Below are 25,923 nucleotides of genomic sequence, written 5' to 3' on the forward strand. Positions count from 1 at the left end.
CTCCTCTGAAGACATCTTTAAAAACTGAAGGGCTCCCTTAAAGCTCTTTTCATTTCAAGTATGGCTGTGGGTGCTTGTGTGTGTGTGCATGGTGTGCAGAATACTCAGTCTACACACACACTCAGCTTTATTTGGAAAAGTTAAACAGCACCGGTAATAAAATGTGGCATGCCTCTACTTTGCAAAATTACCTATTGAAATATTGCCGCACAAATATGAGCACATATAACCCTTGCCGAGTTCCTTTGACTGGACGCTATAGTCATGATGAGAGACTGAGAGTAATAATTGGAAAAGTATGTTTCAGATCACATGGTATAAGGCAGAAATGGAGGGCTACACTCAGAAAGAAGGTGACTGCCCCCACTCCAGCAATTGGAACATCTTAGACTCTCCATGGGAGGTTCTGCAACCCTATTCCACATAAAGGACCAACTAGACTTCTCCTTGGAACCACCAACCACCCTTCTTCTCTTCAAAATGAGAAAGCCTAGGGCAGTTAGAGACAAGGCTGATAAGCGAGTGAGGTGTTAGGGGGCCATCTGGTAGCAGAAAGAAGTCAGGATAATACCTGCATACAAGCTAAGATATGACAGCAGGCTGAAGTACTGGGGAAGGTCACCTAAACCACCAGGAGTCCTTAAGGTCCAGGTTGAATGGCAATAACCCCACCCTCACAGGCCTCCTCTAACAAGTATATGAAATAGACTAATGAACATGCCAATCATGTGTTCGGCTTAATTTTACTTAGTTTGGTTCTACTCTCAAGCTTGTTTTTTTATTTTAAATAGAGGCTCTTTCCCATGGTAATTAGTAATAAGACACACAAGTCGAGAGAGCCTATTTTTGTTTACTAATGCACTTGGCAAAAATGTCAGTTTGGGGAATGTCACACAGAGCACACAATTCCCTTATTTGTTCATACTGTTTTCAAAGCCCAGCTGTAAGCTCCAGCTTACACACAGACCTCAGGCCAGCCTGGGACCTACCCAGGCTCAGGCTGCTGCAGCCTCCTCTGTGGTCCTGCCCTGATGGACAAAGACTTCCCTGATGGTCTTTCTTCTCTTCCTGCTTCTCCTCTTAACCCAGGCTCCTGGGAAGAATGACTATGGCAGCTGACTTTGTGGAAAGGAAGAAGAAGGGAAAGGAGGGGAAAGAGAATGAGGTTGGGATGTGAAACGGATCTTCGCCCACCTTCTTGTTTGATCAGCCCCATGGGCTGAACTGGCTGGGCTTCCCCTAGAGGGAAGAAAGAAAGGGAAAGAGATCCGTGCTCTCTTGTAGTCAATAAGAATGCTGATTCCCACCAGGAAGCAGTGGGCAAAGAACAGAGAATGATCTACACAAGAAGAAAGAAATGCTAATAGGCATATAAAGATGTCTACCCTCACTAATCATTAAATGTTCCAATTAAACTATTTTGATGAGGGCTGGGGATTTAGCTCCATGGTTCCAACTGACTGCCTTGAAAGTGCAAGGTCCTGAGTTTGATCTCCAGTATCCAAAAAAAATTTTATGACATTTATTCCTTTTTTCAAATGTTTTAGTATGATACATGTTTATAGTACATAATGAGTATATTCATCAGGGGGAGATGGTATGTGTACATAACATGTATTAATTCCATTTACATGCTGTTCCCCTCCCTCCCCTCCCACCTCTCCCTTTATCTCTTGGTTCCCCTCCCAAATTAGAAGAATCTCTCTCCCTATTTCCTATTATCTATCATTTATTTTGCTCTTTAAACCATTACTACTTTGGGCTTCTCATATAAGAGAAAACATGTAATACTTAAGCTTGTGAGTCAGACTTATTTCACTTAACAGTATTGTCTCAAGGTACATCCATTTTCCTACAGGTGATTCAAATTTATCCTCCTTTATGGCATAGTAGCAGTCCATTAGGTAAGCACCACATTCTGTTTATCTATTCATCTGTTGATGGCCCTATACTCCACTTCCAAGATTTAGCTATTGTGAGGGGTGCCACTATTAACTTGGATAAGGATGCATCACTGTAGTATGATGGTTTAAACTCTTTCAGGAAGGTACTTAGAAGGGAAATACCTGGGTCAAATGGAATTTATAGTTTTATGTTTTTGAAGACTCTCTATACTAATTTCCATAATGATTGTACTAGTTCATATTCCCAACAACAAGGTAGGAGGGTTCCTTCACAGGCTTGACAGCGACTTGTTATTATTTTATTTCATGATGATAGTCATCCTTTCAGGAATAAGATGGAATCTCTGACGGAAGGTTGTTTTAACTTGTATTCTTTTAATTCCTTTTATGCATATATTGGCCTTTTTTTCTCCTGAGAATTGTCTCTTCATTTCACTTGTTCATTTTTTATTGGGTCTTTTATTGGAGAGTAATTTTTTGAGTGTTTTATATGTTGTAACTATTAGTCCTCTGTCCAAGGTATATGTGGCAACAACAACAAAAAAAATTTCCCATTCTGGAGGTTTTCTCTTACTCTTTTGGTTATTTCCTTTACTGTGGAGAGCTTTTTGATTTGCTATAACCCCACTTGTTGATTATTGATGATATTGCTTGCATCATTGGGATTCTGTTCAGAAAGTCCCTGCTGGCACCTATGTCTTTAAGAGTTTTATCTCTCTTATCTTCCAGTAGATTAAGTGTCTCTGTTTGAATATATAGATATTTGATACATTTTGGTTTTAGTTTAGTACATGCTGAGATATATGGGTCTAGACTCAATCTGCTGCATGTGAATAGCTAGTTTTCCCAGCACCATTTATTAAAAGGATTTGGCCAGTGTATGTTTTGGGCCCCTTTGTCAAAGATCAGCTGGCTGAATGTGCCTGAGGTTGTTTCTGCATCCTCTGTGCTATTCCATTGATCCACATGTTGTTTCTGTGCCAGTGCCATTCTGTTTTTATCATTATAGCTTTGTATTATAACTTGAAATCCAATATTATACCTCTCACTTTGTACTTGTTGCCCAGGATTGCTTTTGCTCTTCTGGATCTCTTCTGGTTCCATCCATGGGAATTTTAGGTGTTTTTTTGTTTTGTTTCGTTTCATTTTGTTTTGTTTTATTTTTGCTTTGTTTTTCTGTTTCTGTGAGGAATGCTCTTGATATTGGGATTGTGTTAAATCTGTGTATCAGTTTTGGAAATATGGCCATTTTGACTAAATTGGGTAACTGATTATTGTATTTAAGTTTATTATTGTTTAGTCATATCATCTTTCAGTTCACCAAGCATTTTATTGAGTGCGTGTGTGTGTGTGTGTGTGTGTGTGTGTGTGTGTGTCTTTAATTTAAGTTTATTATTGTTTAGTCATATCATCTTTCAGTTCACCAAGCATTTTATTGAGTGCATGTGTGTGTGTGTGTGTGTGTGTGTGTGTGTGTGTGTGTGTGTGTGTGTGTGTGTGTGTAGTCTTTGTTACCAGTTAGTCTAGGGTTCTTTTCCTTGATTCAGATGGAAATCATGAATTGGCAAAGTGCCACTGCACTAACAGTCCTGATGTCACCAGATAATACCAGAAAATACTGGATGGCAACAGTTGACACTGTCAGCTGTCCAATGACAGCTTGTGCCAGACTCTGTCTCTGTAGGTTAACTCTGTCAGATGGTGATCTCTACTGCAGGTCTTCATTGCTTCTGGAGCTCTTAGTGTTAACTGCTTGGTTTTTGTCTTTGTTGTTGTTGTTTTATTTTGTTTGTACAGGGATCAAACTCAGGACCTTGTGCTTGTAGGGCAGGTATGGCACTGCTGAGCTAAAATTCCAGGCCCAATTTCTCTTTCTTTTGAAATGACTGTTCTTCTGAGTAGATTTGCAGGATATCTGGAGCCCACACTATCTAAGAAATAAATCACAAGCAGGTTTACAGGAACACTAAAGTGAGTCTTTATTTTAACAGGGCCCAGGGCATCATGGATTTAGCTCAGTGATTCTGCCTGCCTTGCAAGCACAAGGACCCAAGTTCAATCCCTGGTACACAAAAACAAGAACAAAAAAAACAGGGCCTGTGCTACAGCACAGGGGTTCGGTGCATAGGAGGGAGCCATCCTAGACTAAACCTGAAAAGTGACTGGGGCTGGAATTATTTGCAAAATTTGAGTTCATTAGAGGACAGTAGAACTTGCAGTGGATTTAGACTGTGTAGAGATCTAACAGAGAGGAAGAAAGGGGAAAAAAATACAGCAGGATCCTCTGTGACTCAATCCTCCCTCATACATCACTGTGAGGGGAAGATCCTCAATAACACTGAACTCATTTTGAGATGCAGACCAAAGCCTCCCATTAACTCCATCTTCTAATCTAACAACAGGTGTACAGAGGAAAACTGTGATTTCCCAAGAATGGAGCCATTGACAGTGACCTTGTTTCCTCTGGAATCCAGCACTCTCTGTACCATTAATGAATCCTTGAATCAAACAAGCTGGTCATCAGCACAAGCAACTGAGCCCCCATTCAACAGAGAAAGAGAAGCCTATCACATCTTTGAATCCATCTCCCTGTTCATTTGTGTCCTGGGTATGATTGGGAATGCACTTTTGACACTGTTTCTCATCTTCTGTGTCAAAAAGAAGCCATTCATTGTCTACGTTCTACACCTCTCCATCGCTGACTTCATGGTCCTTCTCTGCTCATCCATCTTACACCTGGTGAACATCTTCCACTTCCAAGATGACACCTTGATGAGCTACATCATCTTTCTCATAATGTTTGGCTACAATACTGGTCTGCACCTTGTCACAGCCATCAGTGTGGAGAGGTGCCTCTCAGTGCTGTGCCCAATCTGGTACCAGTGCCAACGCCCAAAGCACCAGTCAGCTGTGGCCTGCACAGTGCTATGGGCATTGTCTGTGCTTGTGTCTGGCTTGGAAAACTTCCTCTGCCTAGACAGGCCTAGATTCCCAGAGTGTCGATATGTGTACCTATTCTCCTGTATCTTGACATTCGTCATCTTTGTGCCTCTCATGGTCTTCTCCAACTTGCTCCTCTTCATCCGAATCTGCTGTCACTTGCAGAGACATCCACCAGCCAAGCTCTACATAATCATCATGGCCAGTGTGGCCTTGTTTCTGGTCTTTGCCATGCCCATGAAGGTACTGCTCATCATAATCTACTATTACAACTTAGACAATAGAGCCGGGTGGGAATTTATTCCTTTTTTGTACCTGTTGTCCACTATCAACTGCAGTGTCAATCCAATTGTCTATTTTGTGGCAGGGAGTCTTAGGAGAAAGAAAAGAAAGTCCTTCAAAGAAGCACTGCAAAAGGTCTTTGAAGAGAAGCCAGTGACAGGCCCACGTAAGAAGCAGCCCTCTCCGTTCCCAGTGTCCTTTCCCCTTGGCTATCCTTGAGGGTAGGTTACCTCAGTGTAGAAAAACTCTTTCACTATTTCCCATGTGGTGACTCATCTAAGATTAAAAGGAAATTCCTTCATTTCTCCTGGACATGAAGAATAATAACAAAACAGGGCCAGGGATTTAATTCAGTGGTGCTACCACCTGCCTTGCAAGCACAAGGTCCTGAGTTAGATCCTTGGTACAAAAATAATAATAATAATAACAAAATATACTGCCCACATGGACAGCATTGCTGACCTGGTGGGAACTCCTGCTCTCTTCCAGGTACTGACTCTAGCTATGACACACATTGTCTCATTTAATCTTAACAGCCTTAAGAGCCCGTGTTGTTATTCCACCATGACAGACAAAGGAACTGGGGCTTAAAGAAGTTTAATAAGGTTACAAGTCCTGGGGGACTGAGCAAACTGAGATCAGAGGGGTCTGATTCCCAAGCCTGGCCCTGCAAACATAATACTCAGGACAGTCTTTGAGAGGTGATAGCATGAATTGTTTATAGAACTGTCTTCAATCTACTACCACTTTTTTTCCCTGTGTCTGTTTTTAAAATCTTGTGCTCCTGCCAGGGATTGAGCTCAGTGGCACCATACCACCTTGGCAAGTGCAAGGTCCTGAGTTCGATCCCTGGTACAAAAAAAAAATCTTGTGCTCCTGATTACTCACAGGAAAGCATCTTTTCTTAGAAAACAATAGGAATTATTCTTGGAGACAGAAGACTACGTGTTAATACTTATAAAGGATCATTAGGCTAGTCTACAGAGACACCCTTATTATTCACACATTAAGCATTCATCTTGGGTGAGTTGGGCAGTAGATGAGATGTCCCATAATTCCTATATGAGTATAATCCTAGCCAGGCGTGATGGCACATACCTATAATGCCATCTCTCTAGAAGGATAAGGTAAGAAGAAAATTACAAGTTCAAGCCCAGCCAGGCAATTTAGTGACTTAGTGAGACCTGTCTCAAAAAATTTTTTAAATCTTTTTTAAAAGGATGAAGCCCCTGGGATCAATCCCCAGTACTGGGGTGGAAAAAGACTACCACTATCCTATAAAAATGAGAGGGAGCATGGAAATTCTCTTTCTACCTTCTCCCTTCCTTTGTTTAATAAGGGATATGCAGATATGTGTATATATACTTGCATAAAGTATAATACATTGAAGAATACTGTTTGCAAAATATGTACAAAACAAAATCATCTATTTTTTCTGGGTTATTTCAGCACATAGCTATTACACAATCTTCCTACCCACCATCCCTCATTCTTCAATTGATTACTAAGTAGTTGATTTGAAATGCAGCCAATTCTTTTTGGAATGAGGTGTTTTCTTTTTTTTATTACAAAGAAAACATTTTCCTGTAGTCCCAAGGCACTGCTGATGGACTTTGCTATTTTTAAGCTGAGTCCCAGGCACTTTCCAGGATTATTTATAGTGCTCATCCAGACATTTTCTTACTGGAATAGCGTTGCAGTCCAACATGACTTTTATATAATAAATTCTTAAATTTAATTCTACTTAATTAGGGATTTTACTGATTGTTCTGATTCATTGCGATTTGGACCATTCTAACAAATGATAATAATGTGCATCATAGGGCATAAATTAGAAAATGTATTTTAATAAATGTGACAATTAGTTGATATTCCTTAACATATGGAATGCTCAGTTAGATTGAGAGGAAATATGTTGAGACCCCAACAGACAGAGACATGGAAGGTCATTTATCATTCACAGGAACCACATAAACATATATGCACAGCAAAAGGGCCATAGACATAAGACACATGCGAGCTCATGGAAGAAAGAAATGTATGAATTCACTAATAATCAAACACGTAAATTAAAATAACAATGCTACTTTATCCTATGCCAGTGGAAAAGCTTCAAATACACAATAGCAACTCTTCTTTTGGCAGAGGGAGAGGGATGCTAGGGATGTAAGCAGGGCCTCCTATGGGCCAGGCAACTGCTCTTTCACTGAGTTGCACCCCAACTGGTTGTGACTTTATTAACTAACCAGACTAGCTAGAGGACATTCATAGAAACACTGACAAGCAGACAGCCTCTTCCATCTTTCTGAAGAATGCTTTGCTGTCCCCATGCTCTGTCCTGCAGTGGGTCATGATCTTCTGAGCGCTTGGGTGGGTTCCTGCATACTGAAAAGAAAAGACTCTTGCAAGGCTGACCAGCTGGCAAATGACAGTGTTACAAGGTGTCTTCACCACAACTCCCACCTATCAACATCATAGAGTGCTCTCCAGGATCCCTCTCATATCAAATGTGTGATTGTAGGAAATAATAGCTGTAAATCAGCAGCAGAACAAAGACTCCTTCTATCCAGGGCTCCAGACCCTGCACATTTGACTCAAGAGTGAAATCAGGCCTCTTCCAAGCTGGGTGATCAGAAAGCATTGCTTCATTTTCTTGAAAGCTGCCTTCCTTCACAAAATTGCCCTCTGATGGATTTGGCTAGCCCTGATAAATGTGGTGAGAGATTGCCGTAGCAACCTTCCTGCTTATTTATGGGTGAGATACCATTAAGAATGTCATTCACAACATCACAGTGTCCATCCTCTTTAAGAGATCACAGGATCAGGAAATAGTATGCTCTGATTACCTATGAACCTATACATATGAGCCTTACAGCTAATCATTTTTCGTGCTTTGCTTTGACTATAGGAAGCTCAAAAAACATGTTTCTGACTTACTTTAAGAGACTCTAAAGAGCTGGGGATTTAGCACAGTGGTGCTGCCACCTGTCTGGCAAGTGCAAGGTTCCAAGTTCAATCCCCCATACCCCCCCCCGAAAAAAACTCTATAGGACTAGTCAGTGTTTTGTGCTTCTTACTATGGCTTTTATTTCTTTACATAGTTACCCTTCCCCTTCTATCACTGAGCCAAATCCCCAGCCCTGTATATAGTTTTTTATTTCAACCTTCAGTATTCACTTTGTCTGGTTAACCACTTTAATGACAGAAAGAGGTATAAATAAATGTAAATTAATTTAAAATAGCAAACAATAATATCACAACCTCCCATTAGCCTCCCAAAGGGGACTTTTGAAAAAGTTTGGAAATCACAGGTCAAATCTAGAAGCTCTTAACTGAGATGCTTTATTGTTTTCTGATTCTCTGTCAGTTTTAGGGAAATATTTTATTTCATGTTCTATACTACTGGGTAATTTGAGAAACCTATGTCTTCTCCAAATGTCTGTTTTATCTCTATATTATTTATTGCTTCTTTAAATAGCAGTATCCATCCATAAAATATCTTCAGTTCCTTATAGGAAGGAATATTGTCAAAAACTAGTATATTATTGTTACACTTAATGTATTCACTTATTAAACAAATATTTCTTGAGCACCCACTTTTTGTGGCATGGTTCTTAGTACTTTATTTGAGTTGGGTTCCCTTGACCCAGCTGATAGACCCTGAGGTTGAGGCCACATCTTATTCCTCTGTGTGTTCAGAACCAGCAATTTGGCCATCTAAGAGGTATCAATAAATGTTTGCTTAAAGAAATAACTGATAGTTAAATGTTATTCTTATACTTCTTGTTTTCCTCTGAAAAATGTTATCAGGCCAGGCATAGTGGTACATACCTATAATCCCAGCACTCAGGAGGCTGAAGCAGGAGGATTGCCACAAGTTCGAGGCCAGCCTGGGCTATATAGTGAGTTCAAGGCCAGCCTGAACTAGTGAGACCCTGTCTCAAAAAAATGAAAAAAATTATATTAAAAAATAAAACTTTTATCAGTAATTGACAAATAATTTTATATATTTATGAGATATGATGTGGTTTTGATATATGTATACATCATGAGATGATTATATCAAGATAGTATGTCTGATACCTTATTTAAATATTGTTTTGTGTGATGATTTCTCTGACTTATTAAAATCCACTCTTCCCACAATTTCTTTGTTTTTTAGTGCTTGAGATTGAGTATAGGGCCTTGTGTATGCAGGACAAATTCCTCCACTGAGCTATACCCGTAGCCCCTCTTTTAATGATTTTGAAATATTTAGTGAATTGTTATTAAATGCAATCACCATGCTGTGCAATAGATCTGGAAAATGTATTCCTCCTGTCTAAAAGGCTGTGCCTTTTAGACAACAACTCCCTGATCTCCTACCCACCCAGCCTTTGATAACCACTATTCCACTCTTTGCTCCTTCAAATTTGACTTTTTAAGATTCCATATAGTATGTGAGATCATGTAGTATTTGTCTTTCTGTAATTTCTGCCTTCTTTCATGTCTCATTATGTTATTAATTAGAGGCAATACCATACACTGATTGTTAGTTGTTTTAAGTGTGTTAGCACCACCTCCCAAGTAGCTTTCAGGATTCTTGAGAATATTTATATCTGTCTGTCTTTAAAGTGATAGTGATAGTGTCTGTCTGTCAATGGTGACATCATAATACAAGACTGACTGCTTTGTAAATATCCAAATCAAAATCATGACTAAGCTGGATGTGGTAATGCATGCCAATAATCCCCATACTCTTGGAGGCTGAGGCAGGGGCCTTCAAGTTCAAATCCAACCTAGGCAGCTTAGCAACTCAGTAGCCTCAAAAATAAAAAACAAAAATAAAACCTTGGGTTCAATTCCCAGTACTGCAAAAACTATGGATAAACTACTAGACTCCATAAATTAAATTATATGTTCTAGAACCAGTTTGCTGCTGATGATGATAATTAGCCCTTGGGTCTCCTGTGTTTGCTTGGTGATACAAAACTGATATTTTGCATTTTATTCTCTGTAATAACTGCTTGTCTTATATAATATCTATAGAAGACAAAGATCATTCACCTTTATTTTCCTGATCTGAAGTGCACTGAGTGATTCTGGTAAAAGATTACAGCAGAAAAGATGTTTCCAGTGAGCCTTGCTTTAGTGTCTGAAAAATGCCCACTGACATCCAAATCACGCACTGTGAAGGGCTCCATGGGGGCCAATGTGTACACACTGCAGTCCACTCAGTATTCATGCCAGCAGTCGCATAAATGCTCTGACTTCCAAACTGTCTGGAAACCAGCCACTTAAATGCTCCCTTGTAGATAAATATGAAAACCACAGCAAACAAAAACATTACAAGTCACCATTACAAGTGCAGAGAAGGTACAATACATTGAATCAGCACTGTTCCTTTGTCCCAGCCCAAAGTGATGTCCTTCTGGAAAAGACATCAATAGGTCAGCAGTCAACTCTCACTCATTCCCACTACCTCTCCAGCCCTGCCCCTCCTCTAAGTGTCTTTTTCTCATTTTCATAAGCCTCTGCCTCTGCCAATAAAGATAATTCAGAGAGAAAACCATAGGGTCAGATCCAGCTCTTCTTTTCTCATTGTGACAATAGGCCAAAGAAGTAAATCTTGGTCCATTTCAGCACTTTGCCTTCGATGCATTCTCCTTGCCTCTCAATGGCTCTGCAGTCATGAGTCTCCTCTGGTCCCTGTCCATGATTAAGGAGTCACTGGTTGCTTTGTCAGGGGTTGTCTACCCTGAGATCACTAGGGTGCTGGGAGGTGCAGGACAGAGATCCAGGGTGGGTTTCCAAGTGCAGGAGCAAGCATCCAGGTATGAGAACAAGCATCCAGATGTGGGAGCAAGTGTCCAGTTGTGGAAGCAAGTGTCTAGGTACAGAAGTGAGTGTCCAGTTGTGGGAAGGTGTTTCCAGGTGCAGGAGCAAGTGTCCAAGTAAGGGAACAAATGTCCAGGTGTAGAAGCAAGTGTCCAGATGTGGGACTGAGTGTTCAGGTGTGGAAGCAGGTGTCCAGCTGCAGGAAAGAGTCACCACTACAAAAGCTCACTTTTGTACAGTTACACATCAGGCAGATATGGACTGAACATCAACTGGACACCCCATTATTCACTAAGCCCTGAGGGACACAAAGGTGGACAAAACAAGCAGGAATCCCTGCTTGTGGGAATGTTAATATCTGGTGGAAAATAGTTTTAATTTTTAAAATCTATTTCAGTGGTCACCCGGGGAATCATAACTGACTCACTATGATGCCCTCAGCTAAAACCTGAGGACTTCCTGTATCCACAGTCAGAACACAGATAAATGTTTGTTGATTTGGGGGGAGAATCTCATGGAAACAAATACAAAAAAATGACACACAAGTAATACATGTAGTGTCTAACAGCAGTAAATGCTGAAGATAAAATAAAGCTGGGGAGAATGTCAGTAGTGGGGAGAGGGAGGCAGGTGGTATGTTGGGCAGAGTAACAGCCAGAGGTAAGCTGAGCAAGACCTCTAAGGGTAATATGGACTGGGAACACTGTGAAACTTAAAATCTAACCTGAACCCAGTTTAATGGTGCATACCTCCAATCCAAGCACTCAAGAGTCTGAGGCAGGAGAATTGCTACAAGTTCAAGGCCAACCCAAACTACATAGTGAGAACCTGTCTCAAAATAAATAAATAAGACTTCCAGAAAAATGGCAGAGTGGTGAGCAGCAAAGAGCCTTTCTGAAGTTTGGTATCCAGACACTGGAAAAAAGCAACATGAGGAAGAGAAAAAAGAGGGAAATTGGTCCCAGGGACCCAGGAAAGATCTAAAGTGATAATTGAAGCCCATATGGAGAGCAAAGAGAGATTCTCTCCAACAAAGAAGAAAGAGGCAGCAGGCAGAGCTTTCTCTCTGAACCCAAACTCACTGGGTGGGAAGTGTAGTTTGAACCTGTAGATGAACTGTGACTACTGGCAACCCCAGAGATCTCCATGGAGAAATGCAGATCAAGGCATAGCAGTGGATGCTGTGGACTGTAGCGGTTGGTGACTTATTAGAGTTCAAATGTCCCCTAGGAGAGAGCAATTGTTCTTCTCTTCAACAGTTTCCTAGAGTTTGCGTGATCATCCTGTGTCCTCTGGCTTCACTTGAAACCGTCTCCTATTCTTTTACCTATCTATTCATCTCTTCCAACTCCTTCTAAGTCCCCATCCTGAAGGGTAAAGTTGCTATATTAAAAGAGTTTATTCACTATAAACATATTTTGGGCTGGTCCTTGATTTTTTTATTCAATTCACATGGTTAAAAGTAATAGATTAATAACTACCACAAATGGTCAATATCTAAGCTGTGCTTCAAGCTACTGTGTTGCTGATTATATCAGTTGGGCTAAAGGGTTGTGATTGATTTAATGTGTTTTCCTTTCTGACATTATGAAAATGGGAGTGTCTCTTGAGTCTTTAGAGACTGAAAACCTAAAGAATAGCTATATCAGAAAGATCAAAGTACTAACCCAGGAATTAATCCAAGGATGGCCCAACAACAAAAATAAAAATGAGAAAACACTTAAGCAAGGAACAAAGGCAGACTTCCTGTTCACCAATGGTAAATTCTAGGGTAAATGAGGTGGAAAAGTCTGACAAAAAACTACCAGGGCACCCTGAAATCATAGAACAGGAAGTAACAAAACAGATCAATCAGGCTCTAGAAAAATTCAAAACAGAAATAATTTACCACATAACTACAGAGATAGTGAGCACAATGAAAGACATGATTAGAGACTCTAGAACAGAAACAGACAAAAGATAGATGAGCTCAGGACCATGACAGAATCCATGAATGCCAAAATAGGAAAGAAATGGAATCCATGAAACAGATACAGATATTCAGGAGATTAAAAACTCCACTGAAAGCATTTGCAGCAGAATAAATGAATGTGAAGATAGAATTTCAGATATAGAAGATATGATTGCAGTCAGTGACCATGTAAAGAGAGATCTCCTAAAAACAGTGAGGGATCATGACAAATTGATCCAACAACTCCTAGATGATGTAAAGAAGAATAATATAAGACTTATAGGAATCTACGAAGTAGCAGGAAAAAGTACAAAAGAATTTTTAAAAACTGTTCACAGAATTAATGACAGAAAACTTCCCAAACAGGGAATTTGACATACAGATAAGTGAGGAATATAGGACTCCAATTAGCTATGATCAAAAAATAATCTGCATGGACATATAATAGTCAAGGTCCCAGAAACCCAACAGAAGAATAAATACTACAAGCAGTTAGAGAAAAGAAATAAATCACAAGCAAAGGAAAGCCCATCAGAATCACAGCAGACTTTTCAACACAAACCCTCAGGTCAAGGAGAGCTGGAGTGAGGTGTTTCAAGCCCTAAAAGAAAACAACCTCCAACATAGACTGCAAAACTCCCTTTTAAAATTAATGGGGAAATAAGATAATTCCATGACAAAGAACACTTGAGAAACTTCACGAATATCAAACGAGCACTAAAAAAATTAAAATAAAATAAAAAACAGCACTACAAACAATTCTAAACAACATCTAGTAAAATAGTCTAGTAAAAGACAATGAAGGTCACAACATGATGAGACCCAACAGAGCAAATCAATTAGGCAAGGCAAGAAACTAAAGGGAGGGGGGAAAAATTAAAAAGAGCCAACAACAGGACAATAACATGACAACAATAAGCCAATACATAACAGTTATAACCATCAATGTCAATTGCCTCAATTCACCAATCAAAAGAAATAGACTGGCAGAATGCATTAAGAAGCAAAATCCAACAATATGTTGTATATAAGAAACACACTGAGTTCAAAAAGAAACTCATAGACTGAAAATGAAAAGATGGAAAACAGTTATCCACGTGACAGGAACCCAGAAAAAAGTAGGGGTGGCTATCTTATTTGCAGACAAAATAAATTTCAACTGAAAACTGATTAAGAGAGATAAAGGCCACTACATCCTCGTAAAGGGAACAATCCAAGAGGAAGAGATGACAATAATAAATATATATGCACCAAATATTAATGCCCCCAACTATATAAAACAAACATTAAGGTACATGAAAAACCAAATAAGCACTAATACAATTAGAGTGGGGGACCTAAATACCCCACTATCACAAATAGACAGATCATCTAGACAAAAAATCAACAACAAAATACTGGAGCTGAACCAAGATTTTGAACAAATAGACTTAACAGATGTCTACAGAGTGCTCCACCCCACAAATCAGAATATACATTCTTTTTGGGTACACATGGGTCATTCTCCAAAATAGACCACATAAATTAATAGCTCATACTACATGTTTAAATAAATGCAAAGGAACAAAAATTAGCCCGTGTATATTATCACACCATAGTGCAATTAAACTGAAGATCAATAGTAAAAGAAACTGCAAGAACTTCACAAACATATGGAAATTGCGCAACACTCTCCTGAACAATCAATGGGACACCCAGGAAATTAAAGAAGAAATTAGTCAGTTTTTACAAATAAATGATAATGATAATACAACATACAGGAATCTATGGGACACAATGAAAGCAGTTCTACGTGGAAAATTCATAGCAGTGAATGCCCACACTAAGAAAACAGAGTGAGCTCAAATAAAAAACCTAATGAGGAATCTTAGTCTCCTAGAAAAAGAAAAGCAAAAAAAACCCAAAGCTCATACAAGGGAGGAAATTATAAAGATCAGAGCAGAAATCAATGCAATGGAAACTAAGAGAATGATACAAAAAAATGAATCGAAGAGTTGGCTTTTTGAAAGAATAAATAAATCCAATAAACCCTTAGCCAACCTTGTCAAAAAAAGGAAAGAAAAGGCTCAGATCCATACAATTAGGAATGAAAAAGGTAAAGTCACAACAGATCCAGCAGAAATCCAGAGAATCATCAATACCTACTTTGAGAACCTGTATTCTAATAAAATGGAAAACACAGAAGACATGGACAGATTTCTTGATACTTACAAATTACCAAAGTTGAACAAAGAAGATAAAAAATTCTAAACACCCCAATTACAATCATAGTTGAAAACATAATTAAAAGTTTACCAACTAAGAAAAGCCCAGGTCCTGATGGCTTCAGTGCTGAATTTTATGAGACATTTAGAAAAGAAGTACTGCCACTAGTCTTTAAACTTTTCAATGAAATTGAAAGGGAAGCAATACTTCCAAATTCAATCTGGGAAGCAAGTATTACTTTGATTCCCAAACCAGGGAAAGACCCAACTAAAAAAGAGAAGTACAGGCCAATCTCCTTAATGAATATAGATGCAAAAATCCTTAATAAGATACTACCAAACAGAATACAGAGGATCAGCAATAAGATCACACATCCTGACCAAGTCAGATTTATTCCAGGGATACAAGGATGGTTCAACATACGTAAGTCAATAAATGTAATACACTATATTAACAGAGTCAAGGACAAAAACCAAATGATCCTCTCAATGAATTCAGAAAAAGCATTTGAAAAAATTCAACACCCATTCATGATTTTTAAAAAAACCTGCAAAAAATTGGAATAGATGGTCTATATCTCAATTAATAAAGGCTATTATGGAAAACCAACAGCCAACATCATATTAAATGGCCAAAAACTGAAAACCTTCATGTTAAAATCAAGAACAAGACAAGGGGGCCCACTATCACCACTCCTCTTCGATATAGTTCTGGAAATACTAGACACAGCAATTAGACAAGAGAAAGAAATTAAAGCAATAAAGATAGGAAAGGAAGAAGTTAAACTGTCACTATTTGCTGACAATATGATACTCTACATTGAAGACCCAAAAAATTCCACCAAAAGACTTCTAGACTTAATTGATACTTTTAGCAGGGCCCACTATCACCACTCCTCTTCGATATAGTTCTGGAAATACTAGACACAGCAATTAGACAAGAGAAAGAAATTAAAGCAATAAAGATAGGAAAGGAAGAAGTTAAACTGTCACTATTTGCTGACAATATGATACTCTACATTGAAGACCCAAAAAATTCCACCAAAAGACTTCTAGACTTAATTGATACTTTTAGCAGAGTAGCTGGATACAAGGTCAACACCCAAAAATCAATAGCCTTCTTGTACACAAATAACAGACTCAATGAGAGAGAAATTAGGGAAACAATTCCTTTCACAATAGCATCCCCCAAAAATGAAGTATCTAGGAGTCAATCTAACTAAGGAAGCAAAAGACCATTACACTGAAAATTACAGCACTCTGAAAAAGGAGATTGAAGAGGATACAAGAGAATGGAAAGCTTTTTCCTGCTCCTGGGTAGGAAGAATCAACATATTGAAATGGCCATACCACCAAAACTGCTATACAGATTCAATGCAATCCTGATTGAAATTCCAACGGTATATTTCACAGAACTACAGAAAATAATCCAAAAATTCATTTGGAACCAGAAGAAACCTAGAATAGCAAAAGCCATTCTAGGCAACAGACACATGACAGGGGGTATCACAATCCCCAACTTGAAACTGTACTACAAATCCACTGTGATAAAAACAACATGATACTGGCAAAGAAAAAGACCTGAGGATCGATAGAATAGACTAAAAGATACAGAAACAACTCCAGATATACTCAGCTACCTCATCTTTGACAAAGGAGCCAACCATCCTCAGTGGAGGAAAGATAGCCTCTTTAATAAACTGTGTTGGAAAAACTGTATTTCAATGTGGCAAAGATTAAAATTCAACCCTTATCTCTCACCATGCACTAAAGTAAAATCCAAGTGGGTTAAAGATCTAAATATTAAAACACAAACTCTAAACTTGCTGAGAGATAAGTTAGACAGAACTCTCAAAGACATTGGCATAGGAAAAGACTTTATGAACAAATCCTCAGTAGCATGGGAACTAGCACAAAAAATCCACATCTGCCAGGAGTGGTGGCACACACCTGTAATCCCAGCACTTGGAAGGCTGATGCCGGAGGATTGCTGTGAGTTCGAGACCAGCCTGGACTACATAATGAGTTCCAGGTCAGTCTCAACTACACAGTGAGACCCTGTCTCAAAACAACAACAACAACAAAAGAATCAACGTCTGGTATCTCATCTTATTAAAAAGCTTCTGCACTGCAAAAGAAACCACCAACAGAGCCAAGAGACAACCTACAATGTGGAAAAAAAATTTACCAGCTGCTCCTCAGACAAAGGACTATTATCTAGAATATATAAAGAACTCAAAAAAATCAGGCCCCCCAAATATAAAGACCTGATGCAAAAATCGGCATTGGAAAAGAACAGACATTTCTCAGACAAAGAAGTAAAAGCAGCAAATAAATATATGAAAAAAAATATGCCGGGTGTGGTGGTGCATGCCTGTAATCCCAGCACTCGGGAGGCTGAGGCAGGAGGATCACTGTGAGTTTGAGATCAGTTTGGGCTACATAGTGAGTTGCAGGTCAGTCTCCACTACATAGTGAGACCCTGTTTCAAAAAAACAACAACAACAAAAAAAGTTCAACATCACTGGTCATTAGAGAGATGCAGATAACACTGAGGTTCCATCTCACCCCAGAAAGAATAGCTGCTATCAAGAAATCAATCTGTAATAAATGTTGGTAGGGTTGTGGGGAGAAAGAAACCCTTCTCCATTGTTGGTGGGAGTGCAGACTGGTGCAACCACCGTGGAAATCAACATGGAGATTCCTCAAACAACTAGGATCAGAGGTTCCATTTGACCCAGCTGTCCCTCAGCTAGATAGCTTTCCAAAAGAATCATACCACAGTGATATATGCACACCATGTTTATAGCATAGTTTGTAATAGCTAAATCTTGGAAACAGCCCATTTGCCCATCAGTTGGAGACTGGATAAAGAAGATGTGGTTTTTCTATAAAATGGAATACTACTCAGCCATAAAGAATTAAAAACTAGAGTCATTCATAAAAAAATGGATGCATATTGAGGCCACATCTTAAGTGAAATAAGTAAGACACAAGTGTGTAAATAATGAATAGTTTCTGTGGTGTGAAAAACTAAAAGTGTAAATAAGATCCAAATTGTATAACTGATAATGTAAAATAGGAAGAAAAGGGCTAAAGGTGCTGGGGAAGTTGGAAGGGTAGGGGAAGGAAAGAAGGGAAAAGAAAAATATGAGAAAAGGAAAAAAATGAAAACAGTCTTTGTAAATAGGGGAGGGTGGAGGAGTGAAGGGAGGGCAGGTTATGTGGAAAAAATGAGAATCCAGATCTGTCATGTAAGGGTACAAGATCCCAATGGTGAACATAACTGTACTGTATACAGTACTAAAAAACTCAATAAAAAAGAAAAAAAACAGACATTCACCAATTCTCTGCATAGATCAGGCATTGTTCAGTGAACTGGGAGTAAAAATAAAAATAGAATAAAGAAATAAAGAGGACAGAGGCCGGGGATTTAGCTCAGTGGCTCCACAAGCTCAAGGTCCCGAGTTCGATCCCTGGTACCAAAAAATAAAGCAATAAAGAGGATAGATATAGTGGTCAAGGATGGCTCTCTGTAGAAGTGGCTTTCAAGCAAAGGCCTGAAGTGAGGAAGAAGCAATGCTACTTTGAGTCCAGTGCTTTAAGTGATCTGTGGAAGCTGCTGCAGAGCCAAAAGAACCGGAAGGGGCTCCTGCCCATCTAAGCGGGGACAGTGTTGCCCTAAAGCCAGACATGACAACAATGAGGATAAGTACAGCAAGTATCTAACTTATGAACAAGTTCCATCCTGGGAGAACATTCTTAAGTCAGATTGATTCATAAGTCCAACAAAGTGAATCTTATACATCTTTGACACAAATATCCAATGTAAAACATTAAGAAATCAAACACACACAAAATACTGTAAATAAACTGTTTTCACATTTAGAGTTACCTTAACCTGGTGGTATATTACAGCACAACTATAAATAAACTATTCATATCTACAAGGTCCACTCATATCTGTGAGTTAGCAACTCAATTGTTCATAAGTCAGGGAGTTACTGTACTACAGTGGAACAAGTCTGCTCAAAAAAAATCAAGCTACTAAGATCAAAATGGGAATAAATGATGATGCTTTTTCCCACCGCTATGGTTTGGGTATTGTGTAAGTGTTCCCCAAGGCCCCACTGCAACTGAAGGCCTGGTCTTCAGGGTGGTGCTATTAGGTGATAGTGAAATCTTTGAGAGGTGAGACCTAGGTAGAAGTTTTCTGGTCATTGGAGGACCTGGTATTGACTGCTTTCTCTCTCTGCTCCCTTTCAAGACATGACCCTTGCTCCTATATGTACTCATTCCCACTAGAATGTGTCATCCTCTCAAGAGAGCAAACCGATGGACCACACAATCTTGGACTTTGAATCTCCAAAGTGGTGAGCTAAATAAACCTTTTCTCTTTATTAATAATTGCATCTGGTATTTTGTTATAGCAAGGCAAAGCTAACTAATGTACCCATTTTGTTCTTTCTAGGTCTATAAGGAAGACCTAGGAAGTGGGTCAGGGAAAGTCACCAAGCATAATAGCGTGTCTTTGCCAACCAGAAGCTGGAATACAATTTCCTGAAACAGTAAAGAAATAAAATTGGTATTGTCAGTAGCTGATTGGCAGGAAATGAAAAGAAAAACTTTTCTCATTTGTAAAATGGCAAGGCTAAGACAACAGGATACCTTTTGGGAATTTCTAAACTGAGGTTCCCCACCTCCACTTTGGTGGCCCTCCATCCATCAAAACTAGGGACATCGACTGTCCCAGAGGAAGGTAGGCCACAGCCTCAACCAAAAAGTCAAATTCTCAGCCTCTGAGCTTAATTTATGTAGGCTTTTGGAAAGCTAGAACAGAGGCAACTGTATGAACACCAAAGTGATATGTATTTGCAAAAGCTGGCTATTGAAGGAGGTTTTTTTTAAAATCACAATTCTAAAAACTTGGCATGGCAAATCCATGGCAGAGCCTCCTGGATTCTGCAGCGTTTACAAGGGAAATCATGGGTAGAAAAATATGCATTTTGATAAGGAGCAATTTTTCATCCAAACAGAGATAAGTATCAAACAGATGAATTGCTGGGAACCAAGGGCTTCAGATGGGCTGAGGGACCCAGAGCCAAAGGCTCCTGAAGGCCTTCCCAGGGAGTGGTGTAGGAGCCTGAGCACAAACTCCATAGCAAAACCCACTCCCCGCAACAGCTGGGAAGTCATGTGGGGTTTGGGCTAGGCATAGGGAGCGCCCTACCCAAGCAGCTTGCATCCAGGGAAACAGAAAGCACCTGCGGAAGCTGGGGGCAGTCATTTGGTTATGCAGATGAGGGAAGAGCCGAAAGGCCAAGAGAGGATGTGAGGCCTAGGAATGAAGCCCCTCTTAGGAGCAGTCAGAGGGAGGAGGGTGTCCTTGGGAGGATCAGGAGGCCCTATGGATGCTGCCCAGAGGCCCACAGGCCAGGTGACAGGGGTGACTTCAACTGGCTCCTTCACTCCTGCCCCTACCTCCTCAGAGCCTCCACTGACTAAAGCCAGGCAGCTTGTCACCTGGGAGGAGGACAGGTATGGGGCTGAGAGATTCCTACCTCTGGACTCTTCTTGGAAGGAGGGGCCAAGAAGGCTGTCCACAGGAGATGAGGAAGCATGAAGAACTGAAGAGGAACCCAAGTCCAGCCTAGAGGCAAGTAACCACCAGCAAGACACACACCATCTCCCTCAGCAGGCAAGTTTAATGGATTCTATAAACATAGAAATTAGAGACACTCGATGAGGCCTGGGGTGAATGCATAGAAAATCAAGCATCTAAGGATGAGAGGGCCTTGAGACAATGTCAGGTCACTGAGCCCTAGGAGTTGGCTGAAGCCAGAAATACACGAAGCAACCAGATGCCACAGTATGACTGTAATCCCAGCTACTCCAGAGGCCAAGGGAGGAGGATTGAAATTTTGAGGCCAGCCTGGGCAATTTACTGAGACCACATCTCAAGAAAAAGGGGCCTGAGGATGTAGCACAGTGTTGGAGCACTTGTCTGTGAAGCCCCGGCTTCAATCTGCAATATGTTAAATAATGATAATGATAATAATACATGAAGTACAAATACTTAGCCCCTCCCTGGGACAGGTCCATACGTTCATTGTTCCCTTCTTGGATAATTCACTTTAAGTAATCAAGTGTCTTTTCTCCAGGTGATAAATTTATTTAAGTAACTTTTAAAATAAATTTATATAACAGAATCTAATATTCTCATGCCTTAGACATGTAATAAAGTTTGTCCTTTGCCTTTTTTTTTAAGGCATAGCTGGGCATGGTGGCACATACTTGTTATCCCAGCACTGGCAAGAGGATCCCAGCACTGGCAAGAGGATCACTGATTTTGAGTTTGAGGCCAACCTGGGCTACATAATGAATTCAAGGCCAGCCTGAACTACACAGCAAGACCTGTCTCTAAGTAAATAAATAAATCCATCAAAAAAGTATATAACAACTGATGAGATGCTGATATGTATATATATAACTTTTTAACGGCACTACATTTCTTACTTTGAAGGGCTACATACTCATATTGTGAAAAATTTGTAGTATAAGGAAATTGAAAATCTCCCCAACAGGTAACATTTTAACAATCTTACTAGTCTTTTTAAAGGACAACAGGACTGTATGCACCTCTCTTTGTGAGACAGAAGAGGGCCTGAGATAGAGAATTGTCAGTGGTTTGCTAGTGTTGTCCTGGATTCCCACACAGAACAACAACAGGCCAAGTTATTTAATTAAAGATACAAAGATCCAGAAAGTCACCATCCAGTTCTTCGCCCACAAAGACAGGCATCAGTTTATGCCCCATGGAAAAGACAGCAAACGTGTTGAGACCAGCTCATCGCTTCACTAGGATCCAGGATTGGAGCCACTTGACACAAGGGCGGGTGAGCCAGAGAGGTGGCAACGGGGACAAAAGCCAGCGCGCAGTGGAGGGGCTGGGAACCTCGAGGGGACAGCCAGACGCCCGCGGAGCACTCGCCACCAGGAGGTGACCGCGCTGAGATCCCAAAGGATGAGCCCGGGCCCTCAATGTTTTCTAACGCGTCCTGGTTTCTGTTTTTCATTTTTTAACCTGTTTAAAATTCTACCACATATATTTTTGGTGGACAATTCTGCTAATTTAAAAAAAATCAAAGAAACCTAACTGGCTCCTGCTCCCGAGCCGCGCTGCCGCTCTGGCGCCTACACCCTTGTGGGCGAGGGGACAGCGCCCCTCTGCGGGCTCCCAAGGAGTAAATGCTTTCTTAGCCGCAAAGCCAGGAGAGCAGTATTGCAGGGAGTAACTAATTGCTCAGCTACGTTAGCTCAGTGCGCAAAGTTTCTCAGTGTGCAAGCACAATCGTGTTTTTGTCCATCAGCGACAAGAGCATATCCTCTGTCACTCCAGTCAGTCCTCGGGCATAACTCTAGACTGGGTGCCCTTGCTGTGCCCTCCTCCAATCAGGACTTATCGCCCTTTCCTGTCATTGCCCTTTATTCATCTTCCCAGCTAGATGGAGGGCAGGGACCATGGGACAGGAGCTGAAGACCCATGATTCATAATTAGGGACCAAAACTAAGGAGAGGCAGACAAATACTGTGCAGGGAACAGAGTGCAGCAGATGGCTGTCTGACTGCGAGTGTCTGAGGCAGGGTCTCTACAAGCAGGTGCCCAAGGCCGAAACCAAGTGCTGCAGAGTCCCAGAAGGTAGGGACCAGTGTCTCACCAACCACCCTCCATAACCACGCCCCCCAAACTCTTTTCTGAGGGCAGTGGTCAGACTGGGTGAAAGTCTTGTAGGAAACAGCTAGGACACATAAGGTCCATGACCTCTCTGGCCAGCTGCATGCCAACCACTAACTAAATGTGACAGTGCTCATCCTCCCACATTTACAGGAGTATGGTGGATTTCTGTGTTGTTTGGTATTTTTTAAATTTCCTTTTCTTTTGTAAATTTATTTTTATTGCAATCCATACATGCTGGGTGGAATTCCCCTACCCGTTTTAATATTCGAAGTCAGCATGGGTCTTAAATGAGGGGCATGACCTCCAGTGTCAGCAATTTTATTTTTCTTCTTCATGGAGCCCAAAATACTGGCCATTTTATAACACTCTGTGTTAGATGACATGAAACAGCCTGCATCAATCCATCAACCTTTTTATTAACTTCAAGCTTTTGTTTCATGCTTAGAAAGGCCTTCTTCATCCCAGGACTATGTATTTTCATTTCTTTCTATTATGTATATTATTTCTTTTTAAAATTTAAAATCTATGACATACCTTTTTATTATAAAGAACAAAGCAAGAATTGACTTTATTTTTTCTAAATGGCTAATTCCAAGTCATCTTTATCCCAGATTTAATGTTTCACCTTGATCACAGCAAAACCCAAAGTACAGAGGTATTCTACTCTGAACCTATGTTCAATTACTGAGTTTCACAATGTATTAGTTACATCTTTGAGATTTTTATAATTTCATCAACTCTAACATGCATTTTGTGCACAGTAAAAAAAAGTTAAGTTAATCATATAACTTATTATTAAAAATACCAACCTCCTCTCTTTTACAGACAAAACCATGTCAGTTATGCAAAGTGGTAAGACTCTATGCCATCTTTACAGTGCCCCACATGATGGTACAGTTTGAGTACTAAATATCCCCAAGTGCCCACATGTTTAAGAAAAGCTTGGTCCCTTCCCAGGGGAGGGGGCACTATTGGGAGATGGTAGAACCTTTAAGAGATGCAGCCTAGTGGGTGATTTTTAGGTCACTGGGGCCATGGCCTTGAAGGGGTTGAAAAACCCTCGCCCCCTACCTGCTGTCTTTGTCACTTCCTTGCCATGAGGTGGAATATGGGTTCTGCTAACCTCAACAGCCATGATGCAGTGCCTCAAAGCAATGGGACAAAGGACCATGGGCTGAAACCTCTAAATCAGTGGGCCAGAATAAGCCTTTTCCCTTTATAAGATGATTATCTCAGACATTTGTTATAGTAATGGAAAACTAGTAACACACCTGAGCAGCACCAAAAACCTCAAACAGCCCAGAGGTGGAACCTCAGGCAAGCTTAGATCTACCTTGTGCAGACATCTCAGCTGTGGGTTCCACAGTCGAGATCTAGTGCTCACCTGTACAGGTCAAGCCAGGGACAGGCCCCAGCTAGAGGAAGCAAACAACGCAGAACCTAGAGATGTCAAAAGAGGAGAGACTCAAAGGAACGAGCCAGGAAAATGGAAGAGGAAGAGAAACCATGAACTTAAGGATTGTCCACAGGACAGAGCACAGGAAGCAGAAATTGAAGGACTCCGGTTGTGAAGGTCAAGGGCTTGAAAATTTGGTACAAATTGCAGATGGTGGACAGAACTGGCCACATCTGTCTTCCAGCCCATTCACATTTGAGGTCAGACAGGGCTGCCACAGCCAAGATGGCCCTTTGTCCCTGCTGGTGGCACAGGCGGCAGCAGGGGGCAGTGAACAAGGCTGGGGACAGAGTGGAGGGCGGAGCAGGTCGGGGCAGGAAGAGCTGAAAGAGTGGTGGTTTTGGTCAGTGCTTCTCAGGTGAGATGACTCAAGAGGGAACATACGCCATTCTGCCACGAGGAGCTGGGCCTGTCAGGGACAGTCTAGAAAGCTCAGCAGGGGAACCGAGACAGGAGAGAGATGGCAATTGGACAGCAAACTTCAGGGCTGTGCTGGCACAGGACTGATAGTGCGGAGTTGTTGAACACCAAGGCCTGAAGGACCAAGGTATCAGAGGGAGGAGTAGCCAGAGGCTCAGGGCAGAAAGGAGAGAGATGCAAGGGGTCCCATAGACTGGTGTAGGCACCAAGGGCTTTGCAAGGGTACTTGGAAGAGGGCAAGAAGAGTCCACTTGTCCAAAGGTGTGGCTAAAGGGGAAGAAGGGCCAGACCTGGAAGGGCAGATAAAGCCAAGAAAGCAGGGAAGGGCGATTCATTTCTCAGTTCTTTGGTTTTTATTCATATGATGATGGGAACCATAACTGAATGGAAAACACAGGCATACAGAGCTGGATGAGACTGAGCAGAGAGCAGGGGTGAGTGGGGCACCTCAGGGGGCTATGACAGGGGAGACCCAGGGCCTGTAGCCCTTGCAGGCTTCTCTTCCACAGAGATGAGGCAGAAGATGTGGGAGCAGGTGGCTCCCAGACTCCTTGGTATTTCTACACCAGACACACTCCCAGTGCCAGGGGACTACGTGAGACAGTCAGTGGTACCAGGGCCTTTCTCCTGGGAAGACAAAATAGTCCCACCAGATGGACAAGCAGGCAAGCAGTGGAGGCATGCAGGTTTGCAATGGGGCCCAAAAGCACAGGGGGAGAAGAGGAGCTCTCCTTAGCCATATGACTCAATGAAAAACCAAAGCAAAACCCAAACCCCATGCACCTGTTAGAGACGCAACTGGGGTCATCTAATTACAGGCTGCCCCAAATCTCACAGTCACCGCATCCCTCACACCCTTAGGATAGGCATGTAACTGCTAGAAAAGCAGCTCTCTCAGAGCGAGTGTGGTGGCTCACTCATAATCCCAGCACTCTGGGAGGCTGAGGCAGGAGGATCATAAGTTTGAGCCCAACCTGGGCAATTTACTGACTTAGTGAAACAGTCTCAAAATTAAAAACAGAAAAGGGCTGGGATATAGCTCAGTGCAAAGGCTCTGGATTCAGTTAAGGAGAGAAGAGAGGAAAAAAAGAAAAGGAGGATCACCCGGCAACGTGCGCGCGAGCTCCCAGGCTGCGAGGGAGCTCCCGGCCTGCGCGACAACAGGCCAGGAAGGCCCCAAAGACCCCGGAGGGGGTTTCTTCAGCTGCCTG

The 25,923-nt window shown here is 41.1% G+C and overlaps 2 protein-coding genes across 5 annotated transcripts in view; one reads left to right on the forward strand and one right to left on the reverse strand.

Annotated features, from left to right (window-relative positions):
- Positions 1-4,337: 4,337 nt before the first annotated feature.
- On the forward strand, positions 4,338-5,345 carry LOC104866918 (mas-related G-protein coupled receptor member H). Its single transcript, XM_010631165.1, has one exon. It carries the CDS (start codon positions 4,338-4,340, stop codon positions 5,343-5,345), a length of 1,008 nt encoding a protein of 335 aa, XP_010629467.1.
- Positions 5,346-9,031: 3,686 nt separating this feature from the next.
- Pnldc1 (PARN like, ribonuclease domain containing 1) overlaps positions 9,032-25,923 on the reverse strand; it is a 42,715-nt gene continuing 25,823 nt past the window's right edge. For 2 of the 4 annotated variants that reach the window (XR_781585.3, XR_781584.3), the window contains 2 exons: positions 10,173-11,139; positions 9,032-9,061 (listed from right to left, as the gene is read on the reverse strand). Coding sequence is in view for 1 of the 4 variants with exons in the window: in XM_010631054.3 (XP_010629356.1) it covers positions 10,848-11,139 (292 nt within the window). In the remaining 3 variants the exon portion in view is untranslated. Of the gene's footprint in view, positions 9,062-9,839; positions 11,140-25,923 lie in introns of those variants that run through there. The other 2 variants (XM_010631054.3, XR_004517141.1) reach the window with 2 other exon arrangements.

Source organism: Fukomys damarensis, unplaced genomic scaffold (assembly GCF_012274545.1).
Source record: "Fukomys damarensis isolate Sample0158 unplaced genomic scaffold, DMR_v1.0_HiC HiC_scaffold_14, whole genome shotgun sequence".
NCBI classification, from domain to species: Eukaryota; Metazoa; Chordata; class Mammalia; order Rodentia; family Bathyergidae; genus Fukomys; species Fukomys damarensis.